This window comes from Cynocephalus volans, chromosome 14, assembly GCF_027409185.1.
Source record: "Cynocephalus volans isolate mCynVol1 chromosome 14, mCynVol1.pri, whole genome shotgun sequence".
Lineage (NCBI taxonomy): Eukaryota > Metazoa > Chordata > Mammalia > Dermoptera > Cynocephalidae > Cynocephalus > Cynocephalus volans.
In genome coordinates, this window is record NC_084473.1 from 37,016,089 (window position 1) to 37,034,556 (window position 18,468).

At 33.4% G+C, this 18,468-nt stretch overlaps 1 protein-coding gene across 2 annotated transcripts in view; it reads right to left on the bottom strand.

Moving 5' to 3' along the window:
• MAP4K3 (mitogen-activated protein kinase kinase kinase kinase 3) overlaps window positions 1–18,468 on the bottom strand; it is a 184,411-nt gene that overhangs the window by 38,683 nt on the left and 127,260 nt on the right. For both annotated transcript variants that reach the window (XM_063077684.1, XM_063077685.1), the window contains 3 exons: window positions 16,923–17,001; window positions 12,259–12,317; window positions 3,295–3,353 (listed from right to left, as the gene is read on the bottom strand). In XM_063077684.1, coding sequence (XP_062933754.1) covers window positions 3,295–3,353; window positions 12,259–12,317; window positions 16,923–17,001 — 197 coding nt within the window. The remainder of the gene's footprint in view (window positions 1–3,294; window positions 3,354–12,258; window positions 12,318–16,922; window positions 17,002–18,468) is intronic.

Below are 18,468 nucleotides of genomic sequence, written 5' to 3' on the forward strand. Positions count from 1 at the left end.
CTATTTTATCAAATTAAACATAATGTCTCTGAACTGCACAGTGGGCTTTTATATCATTTTAGAAGATGTAAATAATAAATTTTATTAAGAGCATGACAGTTCTTACTGAGGCATTTCTTTCTCAGTAGAGAATAAAAGAATCTGAAAATAATTAGAAAGGGAATTTAAAATGTAGTTTTACTTTCAGTTACCATATTTAATTAGATTTATATGGCATTTGACTTAAAAAGAATCTTCCTGGGAGTTCTCTAGCAATAAGAGAAAGGGTGAATAAGTGAACACAGAAAACCAGATAGCCTATGACCCAAAGGATGCATATACATTTTTTATTCATTTATTTATAAATCTCCTACTATGTATTATGATATTTTGTTAAAGTTACAGAATTCATAAAGTCTTAATGAAAAGTAGAATGCATGATTTACTTTTTAGGCTTTATAAAAGAGAAAATGAAACATGGTCAAATTTGCTAAAAGGTCTGTCTACAGTAAATACTGAATTTGAGAGCACTGGAGAAAATGTGATACTAATTTATTCACCAAGATTGAGTGCTACACAATAAATAATGTCACTGCTCACTAGTCCACTTGAATTTTACTACGATGGAATTTTTAAAAAGTAAAAAACAAAACAAAAATAGTGCCCTTAGATACTGAATTACTCAATCAATCTAAAATGACTAGGAAATTTTACTGAAAAGGTTAAAAATGAAACAATGTACAAAGAGATTTAATTGATGAAGTGAATAAACTGTTAATGGAGAAGTCTAAAACCACCACCAAAATACTTAGAATATTTGAATTAGCTAAGGAATCTGTGCTGCAGGTTACTAAAACCTTTCAAAATTGCCTAACTGACCTAAAACAGTTTGTAAGTACTGCCCTGATCATATTTTAAAATGAAAAACTCTATTTCTCTAAAACTGAAAACCAGTTTTATTCACTCGTATTATTTACTTGCTCCTAAAATCGACAATTATTTACTGAGTAACTACTCTAAATAAGGGCAACTAGTACGTATTTACTAAGTCCTAAATGTGCTAACTGCTTTACAATGATTATTTCATCCATTCTTAGTACTCTATGGGGCAGGTACTATCATAATTCCCATTTTATAAGAGAAAATGTAGGTGAGTTTCTTAAATTCACATAGTTTATACAAAAGGAAAGTAGTGACTCCGAATCTGGCATTAACTACTACTATGCTCAATTGTGCCAGAAATTATGTAATTCAATTTACTTTTTTGCACTGTTATTTAAGTTATTAGAAGAAAATTTATCATTAGAATTTTTGCTCTACGTTAAAAAAATCAGAAACAGTTTTCTTTTAAAAATAATATTTTGTTGGTTTTAAAGCAAATGGTCAGAAAAGTTGACCCTAGTGCTATCAAAATTCAAAAGAAAGGGCAATAATCCAGTATAAGTCAAAACACACAAAAAAGAAAAATTAATTCTAATTAGTTCCTGCATGGTCTGCAATAGGTAGAAACCCATAAACGGAAATCTGTCTGCCTGATCACCTATGGAGAAAGCAGGAAATCCTGTGAGTTTTAAAACACTGCACAAGAATAAAGCAGACATATCAATACGGCAAGAGAAGTGCTACATCCATGCTCAGGTCACATGTATGTATATACCTATACACGAAACACAGCCAAACGTCAAACTTTTGGCCAACCTACCTTGCCAATGATTCGTTATATAGAATACAGTTCCTTAAGCAGGGATCCAATTAATCAAAAAATGAAGGTTGGGCAAATTATTAACATTTTACCTAGCCAAAGTAACTATATACTATGAAAATGTCTAACAATCAGAAATCAGGCAACGGGAATTAAGAATCTGGAAAAACATTTAGTGATGGGTCATTTTTTTTGTTTATTGCAAGTATAAATTTCTAAATGTATTTTAAATGGACCAAAAAAAAAGTAAATGAAATATTTTTTCAATTATTCAGTCTCTTAAAATAGGTTCTTAAAACTAGCAACTTCATATTTAGAAAAAAATAATATAAAAAACACTTCAGAATTTTATATCTTCTAACCCACTATGAGACAAGTTTTCCCTTGTTGTCCCACAACAAACTAGGACAATTTATAAGTAGCAAGTAGTTACTCTTTGGGTAAAATCTCACTTTTCCACGAGGGAAGTTTTCCACTTATTTTCCACTTTAAGAAACATAAGGATAATAACAACAATAATAACTAAGGCTTAATAATATTATCAAGGCTAATAATAATAATAATAATATAAAGAAAAACCCTCATAGTTTTTAACTGAAGTTCAGCTTAAATCAAAACTAATGTGTTTCTCTAGGCCATCATTCAAAGCCTTTTCTCTGTGCTGGGAAAAGAGAGTATATTTAAGTAAAAAACTAAACAGTAAGTTTATTAAAAAAGACAGACATGATTTTGCATTATTATCCTTAAAACTAAGCTTTTTTTTAGTCTTTTTCTCAACTGCTTAACTTAACTGGGAATACATATGTCTCAACTCTCCAATAGAATTAAAATTATATTTTGAAATTTTAAGTTATTCTTATTAAAATAATATCTACATTGCTGAAAGATTTTGGCAATTTAAATAACATTCCCCTATAAATTAGATTTTATAATAATAATTTATCCTTGAAGTCAAGAAATGAGAGCCTAAGGGGAATAGCAGAGCCCTGTCTCATACCTTGTTAACTCTGGTGTTAATGGACAACTTAATGGACAACTTACACTGTTAAAGTTTGTAAGCTGCCTTTTTACCACTGTGCTCCTACCACCTAGACAGTGCCTGGTATGAAGTAGGCATTGAATAACTATTGAATGCATTTTGAGAATAAATTAATAACTTTTAAGACTTCAGACACATTTTAACTACTATCTACTTTTTAAGACTCTAATAGCTAAAAGTTTTTAAGATGAAGATTTCTAAATAGTGTGAATTACTCCAGTTGTTTTCAGTGGCCAACTCATGAGGGCGATATATGAAAGCAAGTTTTGTAAGGAATAAACAGGTCAACTTTAGAAATAAATCAACTGCTGAAACATATTTGTCTTCAGTCAGAACGTACTTAGTTTTCTATAACAAGATCAGCAAAGTAGCTTGATATAAAAAATTCAAGTTGATCCTCCCCATTATGAACATTATTAACAAAGCGAGCAAGAAAATAATGGAAAAAAAATTAAAAGTATATTGTAAAATATATCTACCAGTACAATGAACTACTTTAAATATTAAAGTATAATATTAAAGGCAACTTAATTACTTTTGAATTTAAATTAATTTTTAGAAGAACTTTACTTACTTGTTTGCACCTAAAAAGTAACTACCTTGGTGTCCTTGTCCATATTCTAGTTGTAGATCCTAATAGTACAAAATAAAATATTTAGGAAAATAGTAGTATATCACCTATCATGATACACTAACATGTATTATTTTAAAAAGATAACCCCCCAAACCCCAAATAAATCTGTATTGCTATGTGTTCTTAAAAAGAAGGCATGGTAGGACTTCTAACAATAAAAGATTTCATTAATTTGATATGTGCATGCTTTTGGAAGACTTTAGAGAGCTATTTCAAACAACTGTAGAGATTATAAAAAGAAATATGTATATTCCAATGTTTTACATCTCCAGTTTTTGTGAAAATTTGAAGCCTTACTTTTACAGTATTTTGTTATTCATCTGTTATTCAGTTCATGTATTTATTTGAACAAATAAATGTGCATATCCTTGTTTAAAAATAAAATAAAATAAATAAAAGACTTCAGAAGTCTATAGACCTGATTTAAGTATTTTATTATTTAAATTAAGTATTTTTCTGGGAATTCGTCCAGACAATATACGTAAGTTTCATTTATGGCCATTACTATTGTAACTAACATTTGTAAAAACCAGTTTTTAGAAAGAAAAAAGATGGTATCTATTCTCAAGCTATAATGATGCAAAAATAATCAGAAAAGAGAATAAGCAACAATAAAGTCTTGGTTTCATTTGTATATAGGATCTGAAATAATTATGTATATAGACTCACATATTTCTATTGCTGCTTCATGCAAGTAATAATTTTTTAAAGATATAAAATTGGTACTATTTTTAAAGTAAATTATATATGTGAACTTGTACACGATTGTAAATTGCATCGAAGGACTTTTAAGAATTTTTTAAAGAGTAAAATAGCAAAACTTCAAATGAATATTAAGGCAGTTCCTCAATTATTTAAACATTTCCACTGAATGCTGTGAATTGCAGAGTGTTAAGAATTAAAATTTAAAGGGATGAACAATATATGTGGTCAACTCAAACTCTTTTCTTGAGAAAACTAAATGTACTTTCCAACAACCCTGGAAAGTGTAAAGCTGCCTTTTCTCCCCCTTTAAAAAAACACTTTGAAACACCTTTTTAACTATAAAGGGGGAATATTAACATTTTAAGTGAATTTTATTTTTAGTCGCATATAGTGTACTTAAAGTGCTTTTCATTTTTACAAGACATTGTCAGATACATGATTAGGGATTAATGCAAAAGTCACCTTGGAGCTGCCTTCCAAGACTGTCCAGGAAGATATCTGCAGGCTTCTCCATGTCTCCACGACATTTAACACATAGATCTCCTCTAGCACTTACAGTGCATTTTAATCTATCTACAAGTCTGTAGAAATATATCCAGGTTGTGATCTCCTCAAAGAGAAATGCTCAAATCTATTTTCCTTCCCTACAGCCTAGGTAGACCACAGCATGGTATCTAGCACACACTGACTGCACCCTAAATAAACGCTAATTCAAATGCCAATTGTTTAATTTCCTATAAAAAGATAACTAACACCTCAGCCTTGTTGAGACGCACAAAGGTAATTCTAGATCAGAAAAATACTGAGCATAGGAATATAAGGATTCTAAACAATACATTATATTTAAGAGAAAAGCACTTTAAAATTTAAGTACTCTAAGACCTGTCAAAAAAATATCTGATGAAAAGAAAAATCCAAATCCTGGTTTAGGCAAGCCTCAAATTTTTTCTTCTTCAACATTTGCGCTTTTTCATGCATAATAGTAAATGCTCTTACCAGTGACAGAAAAGATAACACATCATAAACAAAAAAGATTAGTCCAATGTCACATTGTTATCACATGAAATTCTGATGAAAAAGGACACCTGTTCTCTTTAATTTATAATGATATGTCTTAACAGGATAAGATCACTGTCACCACAAGACTGCCACACAATAATTATACTGCACAATTCGAGTGGTCATGACTTTACATAGGAATCTTTAAACTTTGGTATTCAGTAAAGAGAAATAGTACAGAGAAATACTAATCTCTACAGATAAACTTCTAAGTTCCAGTTTGTTTCCTTCAGCTTTAAATAACTGGGCCCCCTACCAGAAAAGCAACATTTGTAGCCAATATAATCTTTTAAGACTTTAACCAAACAATAGCTTCCAAAAGCACACATTTGTGCAGAGTGAGTGGCCATGACTTCTGTTATATAAACACAGATGTGTTATAAGAATATCCAGCTCAGTTCATCTAATACATGACGTTTAGAAGGCTGATAATAATGATTTAAAAAAAGAAAATTAATTAAGATGAGCACTATACTTAGGAAGGTAAGAGAAGTGTATAAAATATTTAAAGCAATATTTTAATAGAAAATTGAGCATAGGCTCATATATAGAATTAACATTCAGGCTGGGGAGAAGTGCTATATAGATCCAAGTTCTGATGATTAAATGTGTCATATCCCAAGTCCTACCAGGAAAGCTAAAATTGAAAGGGGCTCATTCTTCAATAATTTCTTCTTTCTAAATCAAGTTATGTTATTGCAACCATGGAACAAAAACAACGTGCTAGGCATATCATCAAGTATTATGCTAAATCCTTTTAATAAGTGTCTAATCTCATTTAATACAACCATTATTTACCAAGCACCTATTATATGACAGGAATTCCGACAGTAAGTCAGATAAGAAAAATGAGAATAAATAAACAAAACAGAAAAGAATAAAAGTAAAACCATAACAAAGTCAGTATTTATTTATGTATCTTCAGAGGATCTAAAACTCTTTAAAAGAAGGATTTGGAAGCTATTCCATATTAGAAAAACGCTACCAATATTAAGCTTGGAAAAATACTCAAAATAACCCAAGAGGGTATCATATGACCATCCTTAATAAGCTAAATAAGAATATGTGTGAGCAAGCCAGCATTAAAAAAAAAAAAAAAAATTAGTAGTGTTAATCAGCCCTCAAGTTATTAATGAATGAAAATGTTTAACTACACAGCAAAGTCAAATAAGTAATAACATGGATTATAAACATGCAATAACCTAGTACTGATTCAACCTGAAGGCTCAAACAAAAGTTCAAGATGGTTATCCTAACCTAATTAAATATCTTTTTGAGTCAGAAAGTCCTAATTTCAGTGGTCACTTTTAAGTGAATGTGGGAGTATTTCCAAACCTAAAATGGAGCTTCTAAAAAAACATGGTGTGGGAAAGAACTGAAAAAGAACAAATGATGTAACGCAGAACACTGGAAAAGGAAAATATATGATCAAAAAAATCTTATTCTGGTTTTTTTTTTTTTTTCAGTCCCTTTGGGAGATTACAAAGTCTATACCTGATGAAAAAATGGCAGAAAGGCAACAGAATTGATACAGTTGGCTACAAAAACACAAAAGAAAAAAATACTTTAGCAATATATCTTAACCAAGAAAAAAAAAGAATGGGAGAAATTTTTTCTCATTAAAAAATGAGAAAATCATGGCAAGAACAGGGTCATTATAAAGATATCTTTTAATGTGGTAGATGATTTACAGAAATAAAGAGGGAGTGAATACAGGATAATTCAAAGATTTTTTTATTTCTTAAAAAGTCAGAAAAGCAAGTGGGGTCAGAACATTAAGCGACCAAGCAGGATTCTGACTAAAAAAGCAGACCAAGGAGCCTCAAACTGAATAACATGACTTTTGTACTGCAAGGTTGGAAATGAATATCAGCAGGTTAGGTATACTACAGCCTTCTTCAGAGCTATGACTATGTTGCTATTTCCCTATGTCTCTCCAAAGCAATTAACATAGTGCTTGACATATAACCAACTTTCAATATATTTTTTTTGGTATACAGGCCAAAATATTCAGTAAAACTAGGCAAATTAGAAAAAAAAAAAAAGCATCAGCTAAGACAGATGTGTAATATAATCTTTTAATCTAAAGAGCATTTTGTAGATCAGATAAACCCATTTTTATAGTTAAGGGCAAAACTCTCACTATTTAAACTACTTAATTATCACACAACAGTGAGTTTTTTGTTTGTTTTTTAAACTCAAGCATCTTCTAAAATTTAAAAACTTTTCTTACTGACTGCCAGGCCTAAAAATCAAGCTTCATTCTTCTGGCTTCTTTTATTATTATCTTTTTTTTTAAAGTCACTTCTTGGTAGCAACAAAAATTGAGGTATAATATTCTAAATTCATTTACAAAATCGTAAAATGAATACACATTTAAAACAGCCAGAAGTTGTTGATAACATGGAACTTTAAAGCAGCAACTTCTTTAAGGGGGTAAATGTTTCTTCTAGGTCCAAAAGATTTAGGGCTATCATCTTGGTGCCAACTGCACCAAGAATTAGGGGACTGAAGTAACTATGGACACTTCACACCCATTAAGATGACTATTATCAAAACAAACAAACAAACAAACAATAGAAAATAACAAGTGGTTGATGAGGATGTGGAGAAACTGGAACACTTGTGCATTGCTGTTAGGAATGTAGAAAAATGTAGCTGCTGTGGAAAACAGTACAATGTTTTCTGAAAAAATTAAATAGAATTACCATTTAATCCAACAATTCCACTTCTAGTTATATATCCAAAAGAACTGAAAGCAGAGACTCAAACAGATATTTGTACATCCATGCTCATAGAAGCATTATTCACAGTAGCCAAAAGGTGGAAGCAACCCATTGTCCATCAATGGATGAATGGATTAAAAAATGTAGTATTTAAATACAGTGAAAAATTATTCAGTCTTCCAAAGGAAATTCTGACACGTGACAAAACATGGACGAACCCTAAAGATATTATGACATTATGCTTAGTAAAGTGAGCCAGCCATAAAAAGACAAATACTGTGATTCCATTTATATGAGGTACCTAGAGTAGTCAAATTCACAGGGACAGAAAATAGAATGATGGTTGCCAGGGACTGTGGGGAAGAAGAAATGGAGAGTTATTGTTTAATGGGTATGAAGTTTCAGTAAGGAGGACAAAAACACTCTGGAGTGAATAGTGGTGATGTCTGCACAATGTCTATGTACTTAATACCACTTAACTGTACACTTAAAAATGGTTAAAATAATAAATTTTGTGTTATGTGTATTTTACCACACAAAAACATTATCTGTGGGACACATATATTGATTAAAAAAGAGAGAAAGAAAGAAGAAGCCCAGTATTAGTTAAAAAAAAAAAAATGCTGAAGATGTTGGATAGGGGCAATACAGCTCAGTGGTTTAGGGTGGAATTCCTGAGCCAGGTTGCTCAGGTCAAATCCCAGCTCTGCTGTTATTTTTAGTTAAAGAATAACAAATTTCAGCATCTTTGTATCTTAAATCCCCTCAATTGTAAAACAAGGATAAAAGTTAATATATTTAAAGTATTTAGAATAAAGCCTAAGAGAGCACTTCTAAAAGTTCATGGAAAAATAGAATTAAAAGATAACGTGAGTCCTTCTATGAACTTTTTGAAGTACACTTGTATATAAAATCCTCTAGATAAATGTGAGTTTTTGTTATCATTTGGAGTGAGCTTTTTAAGGTTGATTTTATAAATTGTACAGTCTAACAAATATTCCATTCATCTCTCTTCTGCCAGAACTATCCACAATTGTCCCTAAAGCCCTCCTCTGTCACAAGCCCCCTGGTCAACTGCTGCCCTGTATCACAAGAAACTCCTGATTACAGGGCAGGGTGGGAGAGGAGGGTTAGGAGCAGTTCTGGGGAACAGAGCCATGATATGGTAACTTATTCAAGTTACTACGCTAGCTCCACACGTGGTACAGAAAAGAGTATTTGTAATTCCAAAGTATTATGTTTCTGTTTTTGTTGTTGCTATCTTTTCTGCATGGAGAATATTAATCAGTACTACAGTCAATTTAAACTTTTGATTCTGTGGTCTATTATGTTCACAACAAATTTTGTTTAGCCTACATACTTCTAATTCAGAAGATATTTTCAGTCCAGAAATCACGGACAGTTTGTTCTTCAGACACTCTATCTCACTTGCCCCCTATGACGATTAATTCTCATTGCTCATATTTTCTGGCCTCTCTAGGCCATTTGGCACATGCCTCTTTCTTCTGAGAGACTGTCTCTATTGACTCTCCTAGCTTTTCAACTGCTTCCTCTCTACCTCCCTCCAATGTTGGTTCTACCCGACTGCCAAACACAGGCAGCAGCCCCAGTGGTAACTAGTTTTTCTCACTGTCTCGTTCTTCAGACCTAACTACGTGGGAACATATGCTTCATGTGTTCTTATATCATTTCTTCTTTGGTGACTTAAATGCACCTCTTTGAGCTAATCCCATATTTCCAGTAGTAGTATGACAGTTTCATAATTTCTGTTCTTTACCTGAGATCTCTCAAAAGTGTGGTCTGTGCCAACAACTGTTGCCACACTAATTCCCATGAAACATAGCAAGCAGCTGTCCATTCTCTTCTTGAAGAATCTAGAATGGTTCCTGCACAATACTGAAATCAGTCTTAGTCCCTCCCAGAAGCCAGATAAGCCACATTTGCCCAAAAGCTCTTCTTCTCTGATCGCTATAGTACCTAATATGTGTTAGCCTCCCCTCACTAACAGCTGCCACATGGCAAAATTCTGGTAATCCATCATATATTTTGTTGCATGGCTAAGACTTTACATGTATAACTATTTTCTGCTTAACAATACAGTAACTTCCCTAAAAAAAAGAAATTACATCTAAAATATTTTTTATGTTCTACAAATGTTAGAAGGCATAGATTTAAGAATTTATATAAAGAATCACTTAAGCAACTAAAATCAAAAAGAGATATGTTATTAAGGTAGAGAAAAAGAAAAGAGAAGGAAAATTCCACTTAAAAGTGAAATCTGAGCGCAAACATGGGAGCAAGTTGGGGCTCTGGTCAGCCACAAACATAGAAAGAACTATTTACTTAATAACAGCTATTAAAAGTACTATTTAATATTTACTAGAATTAATTTCCCATTTTTTTCTTATGTTGTGGTAAGACACACTTAATATTTATAACTTCAGGGATGCTTTATAATCAAAATTTTATAATGCTGCAAAATTAAAATTTCATCTGAGAATGACTTCATTGTTAATAGAGATAAATTGTTTTTAAAAATTATATATTATATGTAAAATATGTGAACAATATATAACTATATATTATATGTAACATGAATAGTATAAAATATATGAATATTTACACATATAAAATGGCTATTATATAATATAAATGGTTTCTAGTTCATTTGAACAAGTCACATCATTAAAACTGGACATTTTTATATGAAAATGTCATTTCTAAAAAAAAAAACAGACCTCATATTTAAGTGAGAAAATTACAATTAACATTTTTCATAAAAAGGGAAAAAACTTTTTATTTATTACTACAGTATTATATTTGAGTAGATATATTATTTAATTTGTTATGGGAAAAAATTGTTATAATCCTTAATAAATGAAAGCTTGCTAAATGACAGTTACTTATAAAATAATGCTTAAACTGGTTCATTAAAATTGGATAAAATGTTTGATCTTTTAGAAAAAACAAGACTAAAACAATGCTGACAAAGAAAATCAGAAGATGAGAAATACCAGATTAGATCTTGCAGTGTAGTATATTTCTTCTGAACTGTCCAAAAAACCATCACTGTCGGGCTGTTTAGCAGAGACCAAGAAACCCAGGTTATTTACACTTAGACCAAAAGCCACAAATTCATAAAGGGAAACTTTCACAAATGAAGTAATTCCTGCTAATATAATTTTATTAAGGCAAAGGTGAAGTCAATTATTTTAAGCAGCTTCTAAAAAAAAGCAACACTGCAACAACTTTGCTCTATAATGCAGTTGCTAAATTAGTACAGAATTTAAATACATGCAATACCAACTTAAAAAGAGAAAACAGAGGGCTGGTCAGTTAGCTCAGTTGGTTAGAGCATGGTGTTGTAACACCACCGTCAAGGGTTTAGATCCCTGGATGGGCCAGCCGCCAAAAAAAAAAAAAAAAAAAAAGAGAGAGAGAGAAAATAAACTCAAACTGCCTTAACAAAATACAATTAGCATTTACAAACTTCATGACTACTTTTTCTTCTTAAACTTCTCCATCCCACTACATAAATGTCAACCTTTAGCATATAATATGATTATTTTATATATTTCTTTAACATTCTCTTCCTCCACACTGGTACACTGAATTAGAGTAACTACAAAATAAAGCCTAACAATTCCCTTTGTACACTTTAGTCAAGTGTATGAAATAAGCATTAAATTTAAGAAGAAAGTTTCTGCTTCAATTCTTGGTATTTTAAAAGTTACTTTCTTCTTATTAAATAACAATATTTATTTAAAATAAAATAAAACACAAAAATCTGAGCTCTGGCCAAGTAATTTCATTGGGATTTTTTTTTATTTCTCATTTTTTATTCTTCCATAGAATGTTAGCATCTTAAATATTTGCAAAATATTTTGCTTCTAAAACTATCTAATATGTCATATATCTGGAAAGGAGTATATAAAACAACAACAGAATCATGAAAATAATATTCATAGTTAGTAAGCCTTAAATCAATGACAAACTTGATCTACTATGTATGCCTTGTCTTCCTGAGTTTTCCTTCTCTAAACAAATTAGACTCTACATTGATGTTTAGAAATCAGGGCATTTATACTAATAAATACATACACAAAAAGCCCTTTAAAAACTAAAAAAAAAAAAAAAAAAAAAAAAAGCAAAAACGAAGAAATACTAAAGAGCCAGCATTAAAAACGTAATCAGAGAATGGTAAAACTAGTTTCCCCTAAAATAATTTTGAGAATATTCGATCTTAGCAACACAGATTTATTTATTCTGAATTTTAGAATTACTTATCTTTTTGTTTCTCTAAATGTTTTTCAAAATATTAAGGACTAGTTTTTTTTAGTCAGTACCAATATATCACAATGACAAATTAAAACATTTATTTTCAGTGTTAACATTCCAAGACTGTGCTACTTACGAGTTCATGATGTGGTTCTGTCTCCTTCCTTAAGGGTGGGTCAAATTTCACTTGGCCAACTAAAAGGAAAAAAAGTAAAGACAAGATCTGTTTTTATCTTAATGATGTAATAATTTAAAAAGTTACTCTATGGTAAAACACATTTAATTTTACCATATACCATATACTGGTCACAGTCCAAAGATTTAAATGAAGACCATCTTAATTCAGTTCCTAGGTGGGTGGACAGCAGCTGATGCAGAGTACTTATGGAAGCCAGCCTGCAAGAAGGCCCCCAGTGAGTCCTGCCTCCTGGTATTCACAAGCCTGTATAGTCCCCTCTCACACTGGATCAGGGTTGGTCAGTGTGACCAAAAGAACACTGCAGAAGTAATGGTACATCTCTTCCAAGATAAGGCTTCTCTTCTGTCTTAGGCATTCTCTTCAAATTCCCTAAAGTTATGACAAGCTTCTGTCACAGAATCTTCCAGCTACTGTTCAAATAACTGTTGGTCAATCATCCCAGTCTGCAGTGATGTTTATGATATTATTAATGTCAAAAACTCCTAACTATTTGTAATTTTCTACTGGCTCTGATCTCTGTTTCCACTACCATCTCCCGAACATATGTCAAGCCACCTCTCATAAATCTGTATTTTACTATCCAAAGGAAAACTCTTAGCTTCTTTGAGACAGCTCTGACATTATCACTTGCTGGCCCTTCATTAGCCATTATGGGTCATAACATAATATGATCCTACTATAGCAGACAAGAAGAGCCCCAGAATTATTTCTTCTTAAGCAAGTCTTTGCTTATGTTTAACTGAAGGCAGAGAGGCCTTCCTAAAAGGGAAAAGAGTAACAACTTTTCTGTGAATAAGTCAGTTTTTATATTATGAGAGGTCTTGAAAAAGTTCATGGAAAGATTCATGTTACCTTTTAACTATTTTTCCAAGAACTTTTAAAAGTACCTGCATATATGTTGCCTAAACACCATTTAGTTTAGTAAAGAGAAAATATTGGCTGCACAAAAAGGCACCAAGTACTGTAAGCATAAAACATCAAAAGGAACAAATATATACAATTATTAAATTATTTTTCCAAAGCCTGTCTTTATAAACAATAGCCATTACTGAGCATTCTTCTGTATATATCACATCTTGCACGAAATCATAAACATTCTAAAATGTAAACACTAGTTAAAACACTGAATAGGACTTGAAACCTTCAAATACCAAACCCGCAAATTATTAAAAGTAGTTTTTTAAAATGCTGCTGCTACCTCGACATACCACAGGAATGAAACCCATATTACTGGCAAACAGGGAAGAAAGGAAGATGTCCAGTATGTATCACATGCTTCCACCAAAAGAGCATATCAGAATCTCAGAAAAATTGGGGTATAGGCGTCTAGTTTCAAATAGCATACACAGGCATACGCACTCAGAAGTTGCAAATCACTGATATAAGTTAGTAAGGAGCGATTCAGAAATGAGTGCATTTTGCTATAAAGGGATTAACAATATAATTATTTAATAGACTCAGGTAACAAGATAGAAAGTACTTTAGATTTTCAGAGTCCTGGTCAAGATGGTGGAAGTCCCCAGCGTCACTCTCTCCCACAAATCAACCAATTTACAACTATAAAAATGTAACAACAGCCAAGCTAGGGCTGCTGGAGCTCAGGGGAAGAGGAGGAGAGACCTACAGAGTTCATGAAGGAGGAGAAGCTTCAATGAGAGAAAGAAAAAACTGCTCAGAGCGTTTTGGGCCGCAGCAGCTTTAATGTTGTAACTGCAGAGCACATGGAGCAGGAACCGGCGGAAGCCGCAGCTGTGCCCTTCCGATGGGGTTGGTTGGAGGCGACAGTGAAGAAGAGGGCCTTGGTGGCCCCCAGGACAGCAAGACCACTAATAGGGTTCCCGTGGACCCACACAGGAGCGAGGAGCCAGAACAGCTAAAAAAGGGGAGCCATTCAGAGGCTGGTGAGTCATCGCAAGGGACTGGTACAGGGCCTGTCCCATGGTAAGTGTTTGGAGGACAGGCGGTGGGGGAGATGGGCCCACCAGGAGAACACTGGGACACAGCAAGGACAAGGACAGCTGATCTGCCCCCCAATCAGTGCAGGACCACTCAAAGGAGACTGGTCAGGAATGCAGAATTGCACGGGGTGCAGTCTGATGAAAAGATTCAAGCCCAGATCAGAGTTTCTACACAACCCAGGAGCCAGAAGTACCTATAAGGTCAGCCATTAAACCCTGAGCTGCACAAAAAGCTTTCCCTAGGGAAACAGCAGCAAAGCGGCAATTTAGCTCAACCACACAGCTCAAGTACTGGTCCCCACAGGAAGTTCACCCATTTTAGAAGTAAGCAAAGGACAAAAAAATTAGTTCCAGTCCAAGCATACCACCAGCGCCTCAGGGCACCAGGGGACCTGAGGCATGGATCCAAGGATCGGGCCTCACTCCCACACCCAGGCACACATCTGCCTGGGATCCCAGGGCTTGGAGTTGGGCACCAGACATCCTACCCGCACCCAGGCACACCTCCAGTGCCTTGGGGATCTGCCTGGGGGCTGGGGCTTGGAGCCGGGACTGGATCCCCCCACCACAACCAGGTACACTGCCAGTGCCAAGGAGCATGCCAAAAATATCACCTCCATGTGGGAGGCCGACCACAGCCACCACAGTAACCACGGCTGCCACAAAAGTGCCTAGATGTCACAACCACCACGCAAATGGTCCGCCAGCCATGGGAGGGCAATGACACAAGGAGAGTCACCAGTAGAGATCAAAGAAAAGAAGAGGATGTCTCTCTCCACAAAGCCCATTCCAGAGTGATAGAAGAAGCATCTGCTCTGTGATTATATTGGAGGACTTGAACACACCTCTCAGCATTGGACAGATCATCTAGGCAACAAATCAGCAGAGTAAGCATTACTCTTTCAGAGGAAGAGAAGAAATCCAGGGTTATCAATGGTGAGAGGGGAAGGGGGAAGGAGAGATTGGACAAGTGGTGTAAAGAATAAGTACGATTTGTAACAGTATACACACTAAAAATAAAGAAATAAGTAAATTTTTAAAAATTAGATTTTCAATAGTATTGAACATATAGCTTTCTAAATCAACTACAAAGCTGTAATTACTTTTTACATATTAAAGAAATGATAAAGATATTTCATACTTTATTATTGAAACACACAATTACTTTTTGCATATTAAAAAAATAAATGATCTCATATGCTACGGTTGTCATTTTCAGACAAATATATTTGTGGGAAAATTAGCAAATTTAAATCATGTGGCTTCATGAGGAGCTTTAAAGATAATTTTCTGTGGTCATACAATTGATCTTTGGGATACAGAAGTACCAAACCCCACTTCTGAGCTTTTTATATAACCTACCATGCTTATTTTCAGGAGTTTTCTCATTTTTAAGAGCATTTCCAGGTACCACGAGCACAAAACTTTGCTCAAGAACTTAATATACATTACATAGGCCAGCCAAATCCCAAGGGGAAGGGTCACAAAGGACTCTCGGTGTAAAGGCCACACAGTGTACTGCAGTGGTTCCTGAAATGGAGCAGTGTTGTTAAAGACCACTGTGCTGGCTTCTAGTCGAGAGACGTATGGCTTGCTGTTAACTTTGCGTATGATTCCATCCCACAGTCAAATGTTTTCCTCTCTGCATTTCTTTTTTGTTTTCTATCAAATGGTGATAGCGCCTGCCCTTACATACTTCACTCTGGCTTTTGAGATGAACAGATGAATTCATCTTAAAGAATGAGATATACTATCGTTATTAATCTAACCAAGAATTGAGAACAAATTCATAGCAGTAGTTATTTTAAGTTACCATATCACCTAATTTCAATGAGGTCATTTTCAATTTCAAGTCCCTCCAGATGAATCTTTAACTCACAGAAAACTGTTATAAGCCTGATTGCATTAATTTAGCATTCTAAGTCACAGGGAATAAAAAAGTTAAGGCACTATTGTTCCAGGGATCCCTGTTCATAGAATTTATCACTGATGAGTTTATAAGCACTGGGTCCCAAGTGAATGAATGGTCTGAAACTCAATGGGCTCATAACGAGTGTGTAGAAATTGCCTGGAAAGCTTTTTAAAAGGTAGATTCCTAGGCCAACGCAAGACCTACTGAATCAGGATCTGTGGAGAAGTGGGGCCTGAGAATCCATTTTTAAAAGTTCCCAGGTTACTCAAATGCTAAGCCAGTTTGCAGACCTCTATCTCTCCCTGCTACTCAAACTGTGGCCCTTGGACCATCAGCATATGCGTAACCTGGGAGCTTGTTAGAAGTAAAGAACCTCACTCAGATCCCGTCCCCGATTTACTGAATCAGAAGCTACATTTAAATAAGCACTCTAGGTGAGTTACATGCACATGAGTTTAAGAAGCACTGCCTTCATTACTTCTATCCTGCCTATTCCAGGAATTTTATTTCTCTTTCTAAACAATAACAATATAAACACTCCCCTCCCCACCACCAAAAATTCCAAAGGAATAATGAAAATGAAATTCTTACTGCCCTAATTAAAATTTAACAGTGTTTAGTAAGAAAAACTATTCAAAAGAAAATGAAAGAAAAGTAATTGTAACTAAATTACAACTTGGAATCTTATTTCCCATCATTTAAATTATGAACTGTGTATAATATATGCTTACAGTTTATCTCTGAGCGTGTTTTCTCTTCTCTCACATTTCTACTTGTTGAATGAATTCTATGTGGTACAGCAACAAGAGGCTGCAAAAGAACAAAATCAATGATATGTGGCATTTGATAATCAATCACAGTTTGGTCCATAAAATTACCCAATTATGAAAGATATACTTCATTTTAAGTAAAATGGGAACAAAATATAACAACTTTGTAAATATTTTTAAAAAGGCAATCAGAATAGCAGCTCAAACTATGAAGGTAAAAATATATTTTATTACTGACTTCACATACATCATTATTTGTACTAGAGAGAGTATTTCTGTATCTAGATTAAATACATATGAAATTAAATACAAGTAATAATGCATTATGCTTATTTGCATGTTCAACATTAGACTTGTCTAGATCCATTTTACAAAGATGAATCAAGTGCACTAAATATTTTGGACATATTCTGACATCAAGAAATTCTGAAGGGAAAGGAAAGATAACAACATAAAGATTACATTTGCATCAATCATTTAATGATGACTGAGCTCATATGCCTTTTCTTTTAAAGTTTTATTCCTTGACAAAGAAAGAATAGGGCACACACAAAGGCAACAGGGGATATTGGTTTGTGTTTCAATTTCTGCTACAATTTGAACCATAACTGATTTAAGTAAGATTGTCAAAAACCTGTGTAACTCATAATTATGTTCATGTGAACTCACAGCATTTAACGCTTTTCAGAAGCTTTTTTAAATTAAAAAAAATGCTTTTTGCCTCAGTTTCTTTTGTGTATAGGTATACGACTTTAATTTCCATGAGCAGGAAATATGCTAATATTCAATTCTCTCCTTTAATTCATAAAGAAGATTCACACCTTGAAATTACTTATAGAACCTAACTAGTTAGAAGTGATCACAAAGGAGTACTGGAAAACTTATGCTCTGAACGTCCTCAATGCAAAATTTGTCAAGGGCTCCAACATCAGAAAAAGAATGAACTGAAAAATATGATACAAGGAAACCCTTTGAAAATGGAACCTATAAGCATGTCAGGAACAAAACTGACACCTCTTTCAAGAAGTTAAATGATTATTTTATACTTTAGAAGACAGGTGAACTAAAGATTTGATTGAACTTTCCTTTCACATGTATGTACCAATTCAGATGGCTGTAGAAAAAAGTAGTATTTTTTTCAAAAAACTCGTGTTAAAAATGATACATTTTATGTATGAATGAAAGGACTGCCAAAAATCCTGTTAAATGAAGCCAGGGTAAAGTAATTTGTTTTCTAGTAATGGGAGATTTCACTTAACTTCTCTAAAAGGATATTACAAATACTAGAATTTCAAATAAGCAGAACAGATTCTGAAATAGCTCATCTGAACTTGAAAAACTGGACATCTAAAGGACATCCTTTAGCATCACTTAATTTGACATAGGCCATGTAGATACATTATCAATAATTAAAATTTAAGCTTTAATTTCTAAACATGAATACTCCTGTTTTTGTCTATAATACATCCTAGTCATGGAAATCCACTATTATGAGTTTATAATTACT